At 50.0% G+C, this 20,235-nt stretch overlaps 1 protein-coding gene across 3 annotated transcripts in view; it reads left to right on the top strand.

The window, feature by feature from the left end:
* Nucleotides 1-20,235, top strand: part of WDR25 (WD repeat domain 25) — a 137,229-nt gene that overhangs the window by 89,580 nt on the left and 27,414 nt on the right. For all 3 annotated transcript variants that reach the window (XM_070593574.1, XM_070593573.1, XM_008536979.2), the window contains exon 4: nt 5,675-5,805. In XM_070593574.1, the coding sequence (XP_070449675.1) occupies nt 5,675-5,805 (131 nt within the window). The remainder of the gene's footprint in view (nt 1-5,674; nt 5,806-20,235) is intronic.

A 20,235-nucleotide genomic window follows, 5' to 3' on the forward strand; every position in this document is an offset into this window, starting at 1 on the left:
CCACGGATCTGAGAGGCTTGCTGGCTGATCCAGCGTCCCCCAGCTTCTCCATGGGGAGCGTTCAGACACAGCCCGTCTGACTCTCCACCCAGTGAGCCAAGATGGCCCCTGTTTCTGATTCACAGAGTTTGATTTGAAAGTTAGTAAGCTCCTTTTTCTCGTTAACTTTGAGTCAGGATGGTTAAATTTACAGCTGGCTGAATACTTCCCAGAGGATGAGTGTAACGATATTGATTTTAGCGAAATGAGTCATATGCTGCCTGCCTGGGAACACAGGCTCAATCACCACCAGCCGGCAGCATCAGTTCCCCTCGTCAGCGCCTTCCCTGCATGTTCCTGAGTCTGTGGATGTGCGCAAAGAGCTGAGGAGAAGGAAAGGTCACGAACAGCTCGCAGGCAGGCGAGGCGGGTGCAGAGAGCTGGGCTCTGGGGTCAGGCGGGTCCAGCCTGTGTCCCAGCATGGCTGATTCGTGTGGCCCTGGATGAACCATGGCCTCGCTGACCTTCCATTTCCCCCCGAGGTGAAATGGTTAATTACACCTACCACATAGGGTTGTGGCGTGACATGTGCAAGCCCCAGGCAGGCCTGGAGGTAACAAGAGAGAAGGACATGCCCTTCCCTTCTCTTTCTTGGGGACCCATAGTTGAGCTGGGGGCCACACATGCTGAGTGGAAGAGGAGGACCTCAGGGACCTGGAGCCCTGCATGACAATAGGGTCTCCCAGGGTAGGCATTAGGGTGGCCAGGCGGTGTTGCCCCAACCACGTGAGTGGTCACCTTGGGGGAGCTCGATGTCTCCCCCTGAGAAAGGAAGAGGGGCATCTCCAAGGAGTTACCTGGCCTGTGTTACCAGCTGCCTTATCATAGCAATATTGGTGATGGAAGCATTGGAGTAATAATAGTGTTGAGAACCAATTGAGTTTATGCATTCTGTTTTAAACATGTTTTTACTTTAATGACGATTTATAGTTTATTTGTATCATTATTGATCCAAAGAGGAAAAGAAGTGATTTTTGTCCTAACTCCCAGAGGATCTGAACAGTTCTTATACTGGTTGAGTTCATTCTAACAGGATCAATAAAGTCAGCGTTAGTGGATTGAATATTTTAAAACTCTATTTCGTATAAGCAGCATACAGTGAATAAGTAGAATTTTCTATAACAGACATGTAAACAAGCAAGATAGTCTCAAGGTTAAAGGTTGCATAGCAACTAAGCATTGTGCTTCGAGTGGCATTGCTCAGGACAGGATGTGGTAAACAAGCCACTCGACTTGTGAGAAGGTACAGAGCAGGGACACGTCTGACAAGGGGGGACCTTCACCTCCATGTGGCTGATGTTCGCGTTCAAGATAGTTTCTCATATTTTCTAGGCTTCATCCATATCTCTTGAACAAAATGTAAAGGCCAGCCTGGGGCGTTGTAATCTCACGGCCTCACGACAAAAACTGAAAATCTTTCATCTCTCAAGTTTCCTGCTGTTGAAAACTTGTATCCCTTGGCTTTAGCTTTTAATTTAACCAAGGACGAGTTTGATAATTTGGGGTTTAATTTTTTCACGCTGTAACAGCTCCCTTTTGCTCCTCGCTGTTTGTCATGCCCCCTAGAATGCTCTGCACTCCACGCTCCTGACAGCTTTACGGTTATGAGGACGTGTAGCATAGCAGCGGAGGGATCTGCCCAAGGGACCTGCCCAAGGGCCCTCTCCTGGAAGTGACAGAGCTGGGGTGGGACTGGGTCTGTGTGACTGTCAGCCCCCCTACCGTCCCACCTCGCGCTTCATACACAGGACCAGACGATGACGAGTGGGATTGGGTTTCTGAGCCACCGACTTGTCCTGGACCTTTGCACCCAGTGGAATTTCCCCTGTAGTGTTTCCCGTTAGGTATCTGGATGCTCATTTAAAAATTTAGAAATCTTTTAGCTTTGAGGGCTTTTAACAAAGAAATATAGTGAAAGTCTAGTTATTATAAGTAAAAGTAGGAAAAAGATACAAACTATGGCTTATCTTCTAACTGGAAAATTTTGGTACTTAAAAGACAGATTCTCTCTCAATCTCCTTAGGGGGTGAGGAAGAATAATTTTCAGAGATGCAGGTTTTTTTTTTTAGCAGAACAAGTTTCAATCATCATGTTTTAGCAACTCAACTTTCACTTTTCCTCCCGTCTTTTTCCCCCGTTGTTGGCAAGACTGTATTACTGCACTTTCTGAAAAGACATGGCGAATTCACTGCCATTTCTCAGATAAGCATATGGTTCTATGCTCTGGTCCCAGAAGCGGGGAGAAAATTTTCTCCAGTTTGTTTTCCCTTTTGGACTTGAGGATTGGCAGTGAATCCCAAGTGAGCAAGAAGTCGGCGGGAGGTGCAGTTGTCTCCGTCAGGAGAGAAGGCTACTGGCCCACCGGGGCCTTCTTGGTGGTGTGGGGCTGCAGTGGCATCTCTGCGCCCCTCTTTCCATCGCGGGGACATGATGGTGGTCCCCACCCTCAGCCCCCAGGCACTTGGCTGGAGCGAGCAGCCCCGGGCCTGTGCTGCGGGCACGATGCCTGTCCCCAGGGGCTGCGCACGAGCTACTGCGAGTCCTGTCACGAGCGTGGACAGCGAGGGGGCTGCCTCTGCTCCATCCTCCTAGGAGGGGCTTTGCTAACGGGGCACGTCATGCTGTAGCTTCGAAGGCAAGGAAGAGCTTGGGTTCCAGATGAGCTTCAGGAAAGGAAAAGAAGAGTGAACTCGAGGAATACCAGGTCTCCAATTAGATTCATTCCCTGGGGAGCGATGTTCTCTTTACTTGGGAGTGTTGCTTGTCTGTTGACCTCATGGGAGGGACATAGCACCCTGACCACTACAAGTCTACTCATTTCCCTGATGCCTTTTTAGAAGAATTCTTTGTTTGTTCAAAAAAGAATATTGTGGCAATATTAATATAATTTCAACAGTTATCTTACTCCCCCTAGAATAATCCATTGCATGTTGGCGCATCTCTTCCCAGCCTTTGTCCATATCAATCCCTAAGAAATACTCTTGCAATTAAAGAACAGGTATCAAGCATTGTCCATCTTGCCACAGAGCACAGTTTATGATTCCACTTTAAATGGCTTTTCAGCGCTCCAGGCAGAGAGCCATGTCTGCCTTCACCTCTCCCGCAGGCTGGCTAGCCGGGCTGTCTTTAGAGTACCTTCACCATGACGGGGGTGTGACCTGACTGCCTCTTGACAACATTGTGATGAATACGATGACCATGAAAATTTTTGTATGTTGCATTTTGTAGCAAAATAGTTTAAGGGGCTTGTTGAGCTTGAAAAGGTATGGAGTTTTCCTTAAAATCAGGTGTTTCCAAAACTTTCTTTGGTGACAAGCGACTGCCAATTGTAGGCCCCTAGAAGATATTAGAAAAAAATCAACACACTTAATCATCTATCAAGGTAAAGGTGACGAATTAATGAAGATCAAGAGGGGAACTGCTTTCCAAGAAATCTGCACAATGGAGTGAACATTTTGAAAACAGATGTTTTTAATTGTTTCCATGGTTCTGTAATTTTTGTTGCCAAAACAATGATGTGAACATGTCGCCTATTAAAAACTCTAATATCTGCACCTTTAACTTGGGAACAGTGTTTTTGTAATCTGCTTTAAAATCCTTTAAATGAAAATTTCAGTGGATTTTGAATTGGGTTGTTAAAAATATGAGAATTCAGTAATCCCGTCTGATTAGTTGTAGGAGCCATTGTTTAACATCGGGGAAAAGGGAGATTTCATGGCAAAATGGTCACAAAGTCCTTTGCATCGGCAGTAGATGGAAATAGAAAATGTCCCTCTCGTTGCCCAAGGTGGGCATCTCCCATCCAGGTCCGCGCATCTCTAGGACGAGTCTTCCTTGGCGCTGATAGATTTCAGTGAATAAACTGAAGCTGTACTGGGCTACTTTCAGATCACTGAGTCACAAAAAGTTCCCTACATTTGAAAAAAATGAAAGTGTCGCCAACCTGTTATTCACTAAAAATATTATAGCATTTGATTTAATGATTTCAGAGATTTGTTGATACTTTTAGTAAAGACATGTTAAAATATATTTTAAAGCATTGGCTATTTTATCGTTTTCTCATCCTTTAACGTGTTCTATTTTTGGTGTTTGTTTTAATGTTCACAATATATTGGTACAGTGGCACACTGTGTAACTTATCAACAAACGGATGTGCTTAAGGGTTTCTCATTGATGGGGTGCACTGTCAGACGAGCTCAGAGACCATGGATCTGGGTGAACTGGATTAATAATTCTGCGGTAACTCTTGAGAGTACCGATTTGTGGCTTGCTTTTCCGTACCAGGTGAGCTGGTAGAGACTTAACCAAGTACCTGGCAGTGTCCTGAGCACAAAGCAGTCAACCTAAAGGAAGCGCTTTCTGAATCGAGCGAGCTAACGCGCTTCCTGGGTTCCTGTAAGAGGAAAGGAGTCTCAAGATCTTGCCGTCACATTGGTCTCCTTCTTGGCCACCAGCTTCTTGTGTCCCTAACTGCTCACTGCCTCAGTGCAGCAGTCAAGCTTGTCCCTCCCGGGCTGTGGGAGCCCTGGTCGCCGTCTCTGAGGGAAACCACCTTCACGTTCCTGGTTGGCGTGATACGTGGCAGGTGCTGCACCTGGTGTGTGAGCAGGGATGTGGCGTGGTGGCCCAGCCCCTGGGGACATGTGCAGAGGCAGCACTCAGACTCAGCAGCAACAATGGCTTCTAAGGCCAGTCCGATTTCTCGATGCAGTTTCAGTGGGGTTGACTTGAACACGCAAGAACTCCAGCCAGCGCTCAGGGACACGAGGAGGCACTGCGCAGAGGAAGGAGTCCTGGCTTTGGAGCTCAGTAGACGTGGGCTCAGGGCAGAAGATCCATTTCCCACGTGCCCTGAGTCTGACCTGTTTCTACAGCTTACTTCTAGACGATCACAGTGACAAAACAGACCTTGTCCACACAGGATGCACATCTCTGCACACAAACATCTGCACACTGCTCATAAGTGTCTGACAACAGTTTCATGACAGATGCGTGCAGGACGAGGACTGTCTTGAGTCCTGTAGAACCAGTGAGACTCCAATGGTCCACGCCACCCTGTCCATCCTGGAACTTGGGCCACTGTGATGTCACACTCTGGTTTGTCACCCAGAGCATCAAGGCACCCCCACCTGCCATGCTCTATAGCAAACCATTCATGGTTTTTATAAGGGCTTGACTGTAAGATGGCTGATCCTAAAAAGAATCACTTGGGAGCATCCTGCTTTTGGTTTTTAGACTTCCAGGTCGATAATCTGTATTAACTGTGCAGTTTTGGAAATGTTACCTAATCTTCCTGAGCCTCGTTTTTTCCAATCGTAAACTGGGTTTAAAGTGGTTGTGTGGTTGAAGTGAGTTGACGCATATGTTTACGGAGCACATAGAAGGTGACATTCATGGATCCAGTCGTCCAGTTTAGCCGGGGGGGGCGGGTGGAGTTCAGCTAATCAAGGGTGGGGGTGGCCAGAGCGTGAGGGCAGAAGTGGCGGCTGCTGCTGTTGTGTTTCCAGAAAGTCCCCGCTGGAGACAGGTGGGCTGCGTTGGCCCATAGCTCCATACCAGGAAGCGTCTTAGTTTCAAGATGCTTATTTTGTGATCTGGGTGGTTTCTAACCCTCTCTTCTTTCTTTGTGTTGTAGGGACCCAGCTATTCAGTGGTCAAAGTGACTTCAGGATCACTACCTTGAAGTTTCATCCCAAAGACCACAGCCTTTTTGTGTGTGGAGGCTTCAGCTCCGAAATCAAAGCTTGGGATATAAGGACCGGCAAGGTACCACGCCTCCCTCGCTTGGCCTTTCCCTGGGAGAGCTTGCCCGATGAGCTGAACGATTGGAGTCAGGGCAGCATCCATGTATGGGACCCAGAGCTGGAATAATTACCGCTTAATATCTAATCAGTGCCAATCGTCATTTTTAGATGTTTTGAAAGACCCTTGAGTTGTTAAGACTGTTAAAACATCATAGGTGCATTCTGTACAGCTTACTAAAAATATCTGTTGAGCACCTACTGTGTGCAAATACTTCCAGATGATATAAATAAGTCAGCCTTGGGTCACTCAAGGGAATAACGTGTGGATACGGATAACTGGCGCTGAGAGTGCTGTGTGTGAGCGAGCGAGCGGGAGGGGCCCAAATTCAGAGCAGGTGAGTGCTTTCAGCTTGGCGGGAGGAGGGCTGCTTAGAGCAGGCCGTGTTCCCTGTGGGGCTTGAAGGCTGGTCACGATCCGTCCCACAGAGACGTGGTGTCCACTCCCACCTCACCACAGCCTGCTGCTCCTCTTGCTTTCACTTACTTAATATGTGGCATCTCCATCCTTCTGGTTGTTCGGGCTAAAACCATCAGAACCATCCCTGCCTCTGCTCTCCCTGTCATCCCCCGCACACCCGGACCATCAGCAAATGCTGTCGTAACTCTGGTTCAAGCCGCCATCATCTCGCGCTGGGATAATTGCAGTAGTCTCCTGTCTGGCATCTCTCTTTCCCCCTGCCCCTCACAGTTTGTTCCAAGCACAGCAGCCACCGTGGTCTGTTGCAGTGTAACAGATGTGTCACTCCTCTGGTCAGACTCCTCCCTGCTCCGATCTCACTCACAGTGAGAACCAGTGTCCCTACAGTGGCTCACAAGGCCTGTGTGATCTTCCCTCAGCTCCTTCTCATCATCTCCAGCCCCACTAGCCCCCTTGCTTTTCCTAGGACACACCAGCACTTTCCTGCCTCAGGGCCTTTGCACTTACTGTTCCCTCTGCCTGGAAGGCTCTTCTCCCAATTTCCTATGTAGAGGCTTCCTCCCTCCCTCACAAATCCCACTTCTCCAGTGAGGCCTTCCCTGACCACCATGCCAGCCACCCCCTGGCATTCACTAGTCCCCTTTGCCACCTCATTTCTCTCCAGAGCACTTATCATCACCTGGCATACTTTGGATTTTACACTTTGGTTTGGTTTATTTATTTGCATGTCTCCTTCTACTTGAACGTAAGCTCTCTAGGACAGAGATTTTGTCTGCCTTGTTTGTCCTCAGCTCCTAGAATAGTGCCTGGCGTGTAGTCGGCACCCAGCAAACCTCAGCTGACTGAATGAGTGAGTGAAGGAGGAAGGCAGTCACGTGGAGTGTGCAAGTGCAGAAGGTGGGGATGTGAAATGTGTGCGGGGGCTGGTGGCCAGCTCGGCTTGGCTGTGTGTGGGCCCCAGGCAGCGGGACAGGCCTGCTGGGCAGACAGTCTCTCACTGCCCTGAGTCTTGGTTTGGATTAGCAGTGGGAGCCATGGAAGTGTGTGAGCAGGGCGTGCTTGGATCGGGGCTGAGGGGGCTTCGTGGAGGGGTGACTGCCGTGGTATGACAGCCTCTGGGGTCTCAGTGACTTCAAGGACAGCTGGTTTTCAAGATCTGAGAAGCACTGCCCTGGTCTGAAGGAGGCAGACAGCCACTCGAGTCCTACAGGGTAGTTCATGATAAAACCTGTGTTGAACTTGACTTTGAAAGAAGAAGAATGTCAGAGAGTGTCCTCCTTTGTTTGGGGTTCAGGGGACCCAGTGGTCCCGCCCTGAAGGCTCGAGCCTGCTGCATCTGTATCGCCAAAATGTTCTCCTTCAAGGCTTCCCGCTCTGGGGCCGCCTCCCTCCCCGTCCTGGACGCGGGCCGCCCTCACGCCGCTCTGCGCCCAGCAGAGGTTGTTCCACACGGCCTGGATGGAGGGAGGTGAGACCAACCTCAAGGTCAGGTTCGGAGGCCCAGGGGGTGCCTCAGACCGGCCGCTGCGGGAAGACGCTGGAAGGGGCTGCTGCTGTTTTGAGGAGAACCCAAAAACAGAGACAGTTTCTTCAAAGAGGACAGGACGTTTTCTTCATAGATATCTTGCTTAGAGCACTTCACACGCGGTGGATGCACAGAGAGATGTGCTCTTTTAAAAAATGTGACACAGTTTTCTTTCACAAAGAAACTTCTCTTTACAAAAATATTTGGAAATGAGAGAAAAGTTACCCACAAAGAAGTGGACACAGTGAAGTTTTTTAAAAACTCTGGAGCACTTATATTTAGGATATAAATACCTGATAAATGAAAGAAAACACAGGGAAGCGCTGTGCGAGCTGGAAACTCTTAGTCATGCCGTGAAGCGAGGCCTCCTGATTACCCAGCCCCGCTGACGGCCACGTCCCTTAAAGGTGTGCTTACTGTTTTTAGTCTCAAAGACCAAACACGTAAGAAATTACTCACCAAGGACGCCATCTGATTTAAGAGTTTGTTAAAAATATCGAATTTTCTCCTTTAAGGCAGACGCCAGCTGACGAGCTTTGAAAATGCTGGGGGAGAAGAAATTAGAAGCAGATGTTGCTGTGACTGGTATTGGCATGTTTGCGAGTCTCTCCCAAGCGAATAATGTGGGTAAAGGGATCCATGCGCTATTTGTTTTTACTTTCTTTTTACCAACAATCCGACTGCCTCTCCTCCCCCGCTGGGTCGCAGGGCTAGTTCCATTGTGCATCAGCCAGGCTCGGGGGACAACTCTCTTTCCTGCTTCAATTACGGTTCTTCTGGCAGGTGTGGCCTGAGTGTCTCATCTGGACTCAGCGGGGAGGACCAGAGAGAAAGGCACAGCCTCCCTGCCCTCTGGGCTCCACCTGGGTGGCTGACTTTCCCTCCCGCTGGGCTCCCGCGGGTGTGTGCCTCTGTCCCAGGTGCTGAACTCCCCCGCCCTCTCTGGCGCACGGAGGAACATCCAGGGCTGAGCAGCTTGACTTTCTCTGCCTGCCTTCAGGGACAGCGGTGGCCACTGCAGGTGGAAGCAGGAGGGACACAGACCTTAGCTTAAAATCAAGACAAGCTTCCTCTCTTGTATACACTGGGAAGGACTGTTGTGTTGTAAAAGAAATATGTGATTGTATGAAAAAATTAGAAAATAGGAGGAAATAGAAGAAGTAGTCAAGCCAGCCAAAGATAAACATTAGGAACATTTTGATATTTTTCTTTCATTTTTCTTTCCCCCGTGTGTGTTTTTTTTTTTAAAAAAAACATTGTTTGGTCTTATTTTTATACATAGTTGTGTACTTTGCTTTTCTCATAGCATTGTAAGGGTTTTCCTTGTAATCACAAACTCTTGTAAAATTTTCGGTCCATCCTTTGATGCAGGGTGTTTGGCCGGCTTGCTGCTTGCCCTTTCCCCGGTACTCAGGGCAGCATCTGACATAAATAAGCACTTGACAAATATGGATCAAATGAGTCAATTTCAAATGGTTTAATAACTTAAACCCTAGTTTGGACATTAAGGATATTTCCCCTTTTTGTTGCCATTTAAAATTAATAGATATGAGGATGGGGATCAAGGGTCAGCACACTGTAGCCTGGGGCCAAATCCGGCCCACTGCCTGGTTTATAGATAAAGTTTTATTGAAACACAGTCACACTCATTTGTTTATGTACCATCCAAGGCTACTTTCACACTACGGTGGCAGAACTGAGTAGTTGCAGGAGACCACATGGCCCGCAAAGCCAAAAATATTTATGATCTGGCCACCCCTGCTATGGATAGATCTGGTTGTGACATCTGTCACCCTATTGATTATCGGGGCTAATCGTCCTGATCTGGCTGAGAAGGGGGGTGCCCCTGTGCCTGACTCTTTTATGGGCATCCTTGCAGAGACGGTGTGCTCAGAGAATGTCTTTTCCAGAGAACTGTTCTTCAGTCAGGGGTGTTTGAGTCGTCCGTCTCTCGATATAATCTCCAAACAACCATCCAGGTCTACTTGATTATACTTTCCACTATACGACACATATTTGTGCATCTCGTGTTTTCCACGATTGGGGTTTATTTCCTTAAGCTTGGGTCCCAGAACTCAAATTGCTGGGTCAAAGCGAGTCCGCCTTTTGAAGGTAAGGGTTGAGGAGCTGAGGCATGCTGGGCTGTGAGCCCACCACGGAGCAGGACTGCAGGGCCAGCCAGCCTCTTGCGGGCTCTGAGAGAATCAAGGCTGGAGAGTAGTTGGAACAGATAACTCTTAAGCTACTTCCCAGTCATACAATTTTATGATTCCTTAAGCTTAGCCAAATGATGAATGTTGGGATTCTGGACTTCTCCAGTCCAGCCCGATTCATTACAGCAAATGGGCTATTTGGCTCCCCTTTCTTCTTTTCTTGGCCACTTTCTCTGCCTTGGGTCTGATGACTGGAGCACATCCCTCATTGCAGCAAAGTGCCTGACTTCGTTTCCAGAGGTCAGCGGGATGTGGTCCATGTGAGCCAGCAGAGCATGCTTCCTGGGAGCTGGCTTCGGGCCACCAGGATGGCATTCTCTGACTCCTCTTCCTCCTGGCAATCTGCTTGAACCTGGGTGTGAACTGGAACCCCAATGTCTATGATCAGACCTTCATGTCATTGTGGGGGCTCCTCTCTCCAGAAGCCCATCCTGGCCTCCAGTGCTATGGCCTGAGCTCCAGGGGACCCTGACTCACGTCCTCCTCCACCACCCACTCAGCTGGGTGGTTTTAGCCAAATCCCTCAGGCCTAAGCGTCTCTCACTCGTGGTTTCCCGGTTGGTGCAGTAAAGAGAGAGGACGAGATGCTCTCTAAGGCAGGGCTGCCCAGACGCTCGTGCAGAGGAGGCGTGGGGCTCTCGTTAGGGTGCAGTCTGTGCCTGCAGGTCTGGGGTAGGGAGGTGTCCTCGCTCAGGCTGCTCTGACACAATACTGCAGAGTGGGGGCCTTAAACAACAGACGTTCATTTCTCACTGTACTGGAGGCTGGAAGACCGAGATCAGGGTGCCAGCGTGGTGGGGTTCTGGGGAGGGCTCTCTTCCTGGCTTGTAGATGGCTGTGTCCTTGCTGTGTCCTCACATGGTGGAGAGAGTGAGCTCTGGTCTCTTCTTCCCCTGATAAGGGCACCACTTCCATCACCCGGCCTCCATCTCCATGACTTCATCTAAAACTAATTACAGAGGCCCCACCTCCAAATACGATCAGATTAGGCCTTAGGGCTTCAACATGTAGATTTTGGGGGAGGGGGACACAAACCTTTAGTCTGCTGCAGACGTGATCCTACATTTCTAACAAGCTCCCGGGAGATGCAAAGGCAGGTGGTCCGTGGACCACACTTTGAGAAGCCAAGGCCCAAAGGGCTCTGAACATAGAGATCCTGGGCTTTTCTCACATCAGCCTGTGTCCTCGATTGGCCTGCACCACCTTTGACAGCTCTTGCCTTACTCAGTTGTTAGCACCTTCATCTGACAGGTGTTCATTTACAACTGCCTGTGTCGGGGCTGAGTTGAATCCTGTCTGCGCCCCAGCATCTCCCACAGAGCCTGGACCGGAGCAGGTGCTCAGCGGGCATCCTGGAGCATGCTGACAGGGTCAGCTGCCCCTCTCATCATAATGGAGCCCTGCGGGGGCACCCACCTGCCCGCAGCTCAGGGACAGTGTCCACCCTGCGATCTGTGCAGAGGGAGTGGCCCTCTGACAACTGGGTTATAAAGGCTGGCTGCAGTTCATCTGCAACTGGTCATTGCAGAAATGTGGGCAGAGGCAGAGGACTTGAGAGCTCCTGGTCAGATGAGGGGTGGAGTGCTGGTCCCGACACTGCCGTTCTTGGCCAGGTCCCAGCTCTCGTGCTCCCCTGTGTTTGGTGGATAACGGAGTTGCTAGTCTCACTGGTTTCCGGGCTTGCAGGGCCCTGGCTTGGTGCCCAGCGTGGAACAGGAGCTGTCCCGTTGCAGAGCGTAAGACACGGGCCCAGCTATCCAGGGCCCACCAGCACTGTGGAAATGCCCAAGGTAGTTACTTTAAAGTTCACTTTAAGATGACTCTGTAGTTTGAGCCCCGTTAGCATATGTCATAAAAGAAATTTCCCCCCTTGGATCATGAATCAAATTTGTAGAAAAACTCCCACGGAGCCTTAAAAATCATATTGTGTATTTAGTGAATCACCCTTTCTGCAAGTCTAAATTATGGAACCCCAACCTCAGCAAATTACCTCTCAGCTGAGCAGGATCGAGCCCTGGAAATTGGAGCAGCTCTAGAAGATCTAGGCCACGTGGCTCCCGGAGCTGGGAGCTCGGCCTCTGCCCCAGTTCCCCCTCCCTTCCCTGGGCAGGCTGGCGGGGGGCAGCTGGGGCCCAGGGAGTCTGCTGACGCACGGTCTGCGCTGCTCCCCAGAAAGGGTTGCAAGTGCATTCAGGCTCCTGTTGGGCCTCTAAACACTGACCCCCATCTGCTCTGGGATAAATTCTCATGATCAGGTCGGCTGCAGCAGGCCCGCTCACTGTGGCTCCAGGGTTGATTTGACACGAATCATCAATATTTCATGCTTGTTCTACATCTTCTCTTTCTTTTTATGTCTGTAAAGGGCCGTCTTGACTTCCAGATGTACAATTAGTTTTTGACCTCCTTTTGGAGGTTTGTCCCAGACCCCCTGCAGGTGTGTGTCCTAACGTGCGGGTGACAGTGGGGGAGGCCCCGGCTGGCCGTCCAGACTGCTGGCACCCTCGTCTTGTTTTCTTGTTATCACAGCCCCTCACTCGTAGGCTCATTTCCCAGAAGAATGTAAACTCCTGAAGGCAGGAATTGGCCTCCTTCGCTGCTGTATTCCCAGAGCCTGGGAAATGGGGAGGGGAGGACTGCTGCAGGAGTGACCGACAGCCCGAATCAAGACCGATTGTTCAAATCCCACGAAATGAACTCACCCAGTTGGCGAGCCACTGTCTTTGGTTTGTGCATCTCACGCCCCTCCTGTGGGCATCCTTCCCTGAGTGGCAGTGATACGAGCTGGTAAAGCAGCCGGTGCTTGCCAACCTGCACAGTTGACCTTGTACGATGGTCAGAAGGCCCTGGGGAGCCTTAGAGAACTGCTGCCCGGCCCCCATGCCCGTGTGGAGGTGGCCTGGGCATCGAGAGTTTTTGAAACCTCTCCAGGTGATTCTAACGTATAGACAGGGTTGTGAACCACAGCCTTGGGGGCCGTGGATTGGGTGCCCAGGTGAGAATCTTGAGTGGGGTTCTGTAGGTTTCCACCCGCGTCCCTGAAATTTGCATTCCTGCAAATGGGAGCTGTCTGGAAGCCTCGGTGCCTTCACTGTGTGGTTCCCAGCGCCATCAGTTTTCGTGGCGTTGTAGGCAGGTTGCTTATTTGCCCTAATGAGGTTTTGATTACTCTTCATTTGTCTCTTTCATCGGCTTTATATTAGAAAGCCTTTTTATTTGGACTCTTTGTGCTTTCTGCAGTTTAAGTTTTGCTGCAAACTTTTTATGCAGATGAGGGTAGGAGACTACCGAAGGCAGAGTGGGGAAGAGGCGCTGGGGAGCCTGGTGCCGAGAGGAGCCCTGGGACTTTGGGTGGCTTCCCGTCTTTTCTGGGCTCCCACTGCCCCCGTCTGTCGAGCAGCGGTGGGGCTGGGGTGTTCTCAAGGCCTTGCCAACAGTCAGTACTGATTCGAGGTGGGGCGTGCAGGGCGCTCACCATGGGCTGGGCTCTGTCCTGAGCACGCTCCGTGTCATAGCTCATCTACCGCACAGCAACCCTGGGGGGCCTACCAGGCACTACTCTCACCTGTTCCACTGGCAGGGCCCCTGAGGCTCAGGAAGGTTCTAGCAACTCATACTAGTGGGGTATGACTTTGAACAAGGTGGCTTGACCTCCACACCCGTACAGGTCCTCTTGTTCATGGCTAATGAAGCTTTAGTCTTGAGTGTAAATAAAGCTCCGTCAGTGAGGGCTGTGTGTTTTGTTCCTGGGGAGGCCTGTGTGGGGCAGCCCTGCCACGCACAGCTCGGTGCCTGGTCTCAGGGACCCGACTGTGAACAGGATGGTGGTGGGCCCTCTGGCCTCAGGCCTGAAATCGTAACCCCAGCACCCCATGGTGTAGGCAAGGAAACCACTTCTGAAAAGTCCAGCTCTCAGTGCGGGGCGGGCAGTCACTGTGGGGCTTGGCTCTGAGCCCAGGTCTTCTTCTAAATTCTCCCTCTCTTGACCTCAGGAAGAGGACACGTTTCCTTTTAGTGATGTCACAGAAATTTCCTGAGCCCCACCAGACACCGGGCATTGTCCCAGGGCTTGGGCGACAAAATCCAGTTGGACAGTCCTCACCTTCTATGAGCTCAGTCTGTCAGGGGGGACTGTGGGAGCCCCTGTGAGAATGCACATTTCTTCCATATCTGGTGGATCCTTTGGCTTCACTGGCTGCTTCACAGGTGGCTGGGGAGTCCCTGTGTGTCTCGTGGGTCGTCCAAAATCTCAGGCAGAGCTGGGGAGGTGGTTCCCAGAATCCAGAATCTCAGAGACCTGCCACCTGCCCAGCCTTCTCTGTCATTTCACCCTGCAGCGCCTTCTTGGGGCTGGCAAGCAGACTCCCCTTTAAAACCTGGTGTGTGAGTGGCCAGCTGGAGCTCGGCGGGGACAACCAAGACCCATGGCGCTCAAGAGGGCAATGTCCCTGGACTTTCGTTAACACCCTGTTTCACAACTTCTGCTCTTAAAAATGCAGTAGGGTATGTCAGAAAACATAAAGCAGGGGCTGGCCCCGTGGCTGAGTGGTTAAGTTCGCGCGCTCCGCTGCAGGCGGCCCAGTGTTTCGTTGGTTCGAGTCCGGGGCGCGGACATGGCACTGCTCATCAGACCACGCTGAGGCAGCGTCCCACATGCCACAACTAGAAGAACCCACACCGAAGAATACACAACTATGTACTGGGGGGCTTTGGGGAGAAAAAGGAAAAGAATAAAATCTTTAAAAAGAAAAAAAAAAAAAAAAAAGAAAACATAAAGCAGACTCTGGCCCTGTCATGATTATATAAACACAATATTTATATAATGCTAATTTATGAGTCCTTTATAATACATTTTGCCACTGAAATAGGTTGTGTTACACTGAACACCTCTCCTTGAGATTTTTTAAAATTTAATATTTTTATTGAAATTGATTCAAAATTTATTTTTTTACTTGAAAACTTACTTTAGTTTGCCATAACTAATAGGATCCAAAAAATCATGGCTTTGATGCCCTAGTTATTTTTTGTCTTAATATACTTTATTGAGATGTAATTCACATTTCCATGCAGTGTACTCATTTAAAGTATACATTTCATTGGTTTTTAGTATATTTACAGAGTGAGGCAACCATCCTCACAGTCAATTTAGAACATTTCCCTCACCTCAGGAAGAAACCCGTGCTCTCCAGCCGTCACCCCCAACTCCCCTGCCCACCCCCTGCCTCCCAGCCCCTAGCACCCACTAATCTACTTTTTGTCTCTATAGATTTTCCTATTCTGGACATTTCATATGGACGGAATCATACAAGGTGTGGTGTTTTGTGCCTGGCTTCCCTCACTCAGCATAAGTTTTCAAGGCTTGTCCCTGATGTAGCACGAGTCGGCACTTGGTTCCTTGTATAGCCCCGTAGTATCCCACTGGACAGACAGACCACATCTTGTTTATCCACTCCCCAGTTGATGGACATTTGGGTTGGTTCCATTTTTTGGCTGTATGAATAATGCTGCTATAAACATTTGTTTACACGTTTTTGTGTGGACCTGTTTTCATCTCTCTTGGGCTCTGGTAGGAGTGAAATTGCCGAGTCACTTGGTAGCTCTGTGGGTGACGTTTTGAGGAACTACCAGACTGTTTTTCAAAGCAGTTGCACCATTTTACATTCCGACCAGTAGCGTATGAAGGTTCCAATTTCTCCATGTCCTCACCAGTACTTATCTATGTTTATGCTTGTCCCCATCCCAGTGGGTGCAAGCTGGTATCTCATTGTGGTCTCCTTAAGTTTTGATATAGGACAATTCAGACTGTTTCTTTCCTCATGAATGAGCTGTGGTTTGTGCCCCTCAAAGAACTGGTTGATTTCATCCAGGTTCTCAAATTCACGTGCACCAAGCTGCTCATGACACTCACTTATTATCCTTTTGATGTCTTTAGCTTCTGTCTCCTCTTTCCTTCCTAATATTGATATTTGTGTCTTCTTTCTTCTTAGTCAGTGTGGTTAGAGATTTATCAATCTTTTTGATCGTTTCAATGAAACATTGATTTTCTCCATTGTTTTTCTATTTTCAACTTCATTAATTTTTGCTCTTATTTTTATTTTCTTTTGATCTTGTTTTGGGTTCAGTTTCCTCTTCTTTTTCTGATTTCTTAAGGTGGCAGTTAGATCATTGATTTGAAGTCTTTTTTAGTAGAAGTATTTTTTTTTAATTTTTTTATTTTTATTAAGGATATGAAAGTTAACATCCTTGTGAAATTACAGTTGTAAATCATTATTAGTCATGTTGTAGGTGCACCACTTCACCCTTAGTGCCCTCCCCCCACTCCCCTTTCCCCTGGCAACCACCGATCAGTTCTCTTTGTCCATATGTTAACTACCACCTATGAGTGGAGTCATACAGAGTCCGTCTTTCTCTGTTTGGCTAATAGAAGTATTTTAATGCTATACATTTCCTCTAAGCATGCATCCCACAAATTTTCATATGCTGTATTTAAATCTTCATTCAATTCAAAAAATTTTCTAATTTTATGTTTAATTCTTTGATCTGTGTGTTATTTAGAAATGTGTCGTTTAGTTTCTTAATATGTAGGGCTTTTCCAGATATCTTTCTGTTACTAATTTCTAGTTTACTTCTGTTATGGGCAGAAAACAGACTTTATATGATTTCAGTCCTTTTAAATTTGTTAAGGTTGGTTCTGTGGCGCCGAGTATGGTCTGTTTCGTTGAATGTCCACGTGCTCTTGGGAAGAGCGTGTCTTTTGCTGTTGTTGGGTGGACTGTTCCATAAGCAACAGTTTGGTCGAGTTGGTTGATGGTGTTGTTCAGTTGGTTCTTTCATATCCTTGCTGATTTTTTGTCTACTTGTTGTTTCAATTATTGAGAGAGGAGTGTTGATGTCTCCCACTGTAACTGTGGCTCTGTGTGTTTCTCTTTTCAGTTCTACCATTTTTTGCTTTGTGTATTTTGAAGCTGCCACCACAGCTCTGCTGGGGACCTGCTCTCAGGTCAAAGCTCTTAGAGAAAATAGGAAAAAAAGAAAATCGCAGCTCCCCTCTGAGCTGGTCCCTTCTCCGAGTTTCCCCCTCTCCCCAGTCTGCTTGTCTTTTGTCTGCGAGTCCTCAGGGAGTTGCTTTCTGTATTCATCCAGAGTTTTAGTTGCAGTCAGTGGGTCTAGAGGCTGTACTGGGCTTCCTCCAACTTGCCCCAGGTGGATTGTGAGCACACTTTTCTCTTGACCTTGAATTTCCCCTCTTCTCCTGGTAGGTGCCACCTGTCCTTCTGGTCTCCACTGAGGTCTCCTCTCTGGGAGCTTCTCCCCGAGCCCACTGGATTGGGTGCCCCCCCTCTCTCAGTCTGGGTTGTAGCTGCCTGGAGAGCATCGTCCCCCTACTAGAATGTGAGCTGCATGAGGGCTGGGGGACACGGTGGTTTTGTCAACCCAGCATCGTATCCCCAGACCTCATGTTACTGGCACAGGGTCAGTGGCTTGGTCAGTGTTTCCTGAATAAATGACTGTACCAATCTCCGTGAATCTGCAGCAAAACTCTGTAAAGATTTTATGACTTTAGGAAAGTTTGTGCAACCCAAAGTCTGGCCCCAAGAAGTGGATCCTCAGTTATGGGGCAGTGTTAACGGCTGTGCATTTTACGCACGTGGGTGTTCCGTGTCCCCTGTTAGAGGGCTGCCTCAGCCTTTCCTAACTGCCCTGAGGGAAGACTGCCTGGCGCTTGTTAGCAGATCTGGCCTGAAAGCTGAGAACGGTGCTGGGATGCGCTGAGAGGAGACCTCGTGGTGCATCCTGTAATTAGGCTGTGCTGAGCGGTCCACTCGTCATGCTGGACTCGGAGAGGAAATGAAGGGTGGGCGTCTCTGCTCGCCCTCTGCATGCCCTTTTCACGTCAGGCATATTTCTCAGTTTTTAATTATAGTCTTTCACTTAAAATTTTTTTTTAAAAGGTCTGGTTCTCTGTCTCGCCTCATTCATTTATTCGTTGATCATTTACTGAGCACCTGCCATGTGCAGGGCCGCCTCCTATTTTGCAGGATTCACAGAAGCTACAGCAAACGCCTCGTGCCCAGCTGTTGGCACCGCCATCCATCTAGTTGCTGGACAGCCCAGAACCTCCATGGCAGCTTTAGGGCTGGCCTCCCTTCACCACCCAATACCCTGTGCTTTCCTCTCCTGGGCCGACACGTGAGGTTGCACAGGTTGTCCACTACACACTGGCTCCTGGCCAAAGGGTGCTTGGGGACTGGAATCCAGCCCATGCTCCGCTGGCCAAGCCGTGCCCCTGGCGTGGCGTGGTCTCCACCTGAAGGAGTGTCTTTTCCTAATATGAACCTGGGTGCCACCTGGGCCAGTGGTGGCCGTGTCTGGACACTTCCCCTTCTGTCTGCTACCCAACCTGATGAAGTCCACTACCCCTCCATGCCCACAGTGTCTCCCAGGCCTGCTCCTCATCCCCGCTCCCGGGATGTTAGTGCTGCCCAACTGTTCCCGCGTCGGTCGTCCACACTGCAGCCAGCACCATCTTTGGGAGATGCAAATCAGAACACATTCCCCCGGCTCAGAGCTCTTCCCCACCTTGGACTGCCCAGGAGCAGGTCCGAACTGCATGGGCCAGCCTGGCCGACCTCCTCAGCCTGGCTTCCAGCCCCCAGCCTGTCCCACGGCCTCCCTGAGCCGCTGCCTCCCGGGACTGGGGTGGGGGTGGCAGGGGAGCAGGAGGACTTCCCACCTTCCCAGACGGTCTGACCTGCCTCCCGGGACTGGGGTGGGGGTGGCAGCGGAGCAGGAGGACTTCCCACCTTCCCAGACGGTCTGACCTGTCGGCAGTGAGTGCGGATTACACTTCAGAGTAAAGAAGTGGGTGAATCACTTTCCAGGGAAGGGGGAGGAAGACGAGTTTGCAAAGGAGCAGCCAGAGGCCTGAGGAGCACCGGGCCGAGGGCTGCGGGGGGCGCGGGGGCTTGTCCTCCAGACGGTCTCTGATTACGAAAGTGAGATGTGCTCTTTGTGGGCTACGTGGAAAATGGAGAACTGTCACCAGGAAGATAACCCCCTCAATTCCACCCCAGCCGTAACTGCCACTGGCAGTGGGTAGCCTTCCTTCCAGTTGTTTTATGCATATGTTTACATTTTTATATAATTTCCCCCAACTTAATATTATATCATTAGCGTTTCCCAAATTGTTAAAAGGTTTTAGATGATATAATTTTTAATAATTACCCAATATGCCCTAATGTGTTTAACCAGTCCTCTATTATTGGAAATTTATCATATTTCCAGTGTTTCCTGCATTAACAGCACTGAGGCTAACATCTCTGTGCATAAATTCCCAGAGGCAGAACTGATCCAAGGGTGTGCATGGTTTCAGCTTCTGGACCCCACTGCCCTTTCCTTCCAGAAGGAGTTGCCAGTTCACCCTGAAGAATGGCGTTAGGCGTTGGCTGGCTTGTCCTTAGCCTAGGTGAGGCTTATGCGTGCTCACCTGTATCCTGGGAAAGACCCCGTGCAGGGAGACGGGCTGGGGTGAGGAGAGAGGGGCGGCTGTGAGAGCAGGGTGGGGCTAGAGAGGGGGCTGCCTCCTCTCAAGACGGAAGGAAGTGGGGCTGGGGGCCAGGGCAGCTGGGCCAGGGGGCTGCTTCCTTCCAGGGCTCCTGTCTTGGCCGTGGACTAGGTCTCGGGGTGTGAAGTCCCTTTACCCTCTTTCAGTCCTTGAGGTCGGCCAGCCCAGTGCCTCAGTCCTCAGACGGCGGCCGGCAAGTGTGGCATGCCTGATGGAGATGGGACTCCGGATTTGCAATTGTGTGGGCTATGAGGATTGGAAATCGACAGTTGGTGGGGAGACGGAGGTGTCCTTGAGATACCAGGGGAGGGGCCTAAGCTCTCAGCCGGGTACAAGCATTGGGAAGTGGGGTCCCTCCAGGGGCAGTGGGTGATTCCGAGGGCAGGACCAGAAGGGGCTTCTCAGAAAAGGTGCCCCTTTTAAGTCTCAGCATAGTTCTGTCAACGCAGGGCTCTCTCATCCATCTCCTCTAAGCGTTTCCATTTGTGTGCCAGCTGTTGGGACCTTCTCAGTAGTGGTGGAGCAGAGCTTGTGGCCTGTCAACCACACAAGGCAGGCCGCCAGGACGCTTATCCCAGGTGACAGCCGAAGACAGGTGGCCCACCCAGGCCCCCAGTGGCAGGCTCCGGGCTCTGGCTCTGGGTCTCCCAGGGGCTGCCTGGGCTGGCCCAGGA

This window comes from Equus przewalskii, chromosome 25 (assembly GCF_037783145.1).
Source record: "Equus przewalskii isolate Varuska chromosome 25, EquPr2, whole genome shotgun sequence".
In the NCBI taxonomy this organism is placed as follows: Eukaryota; Metazoa; Chordata; class Mammalia; order Perissodactyla; family Equidae; genus Equus; species Equus przewalskii.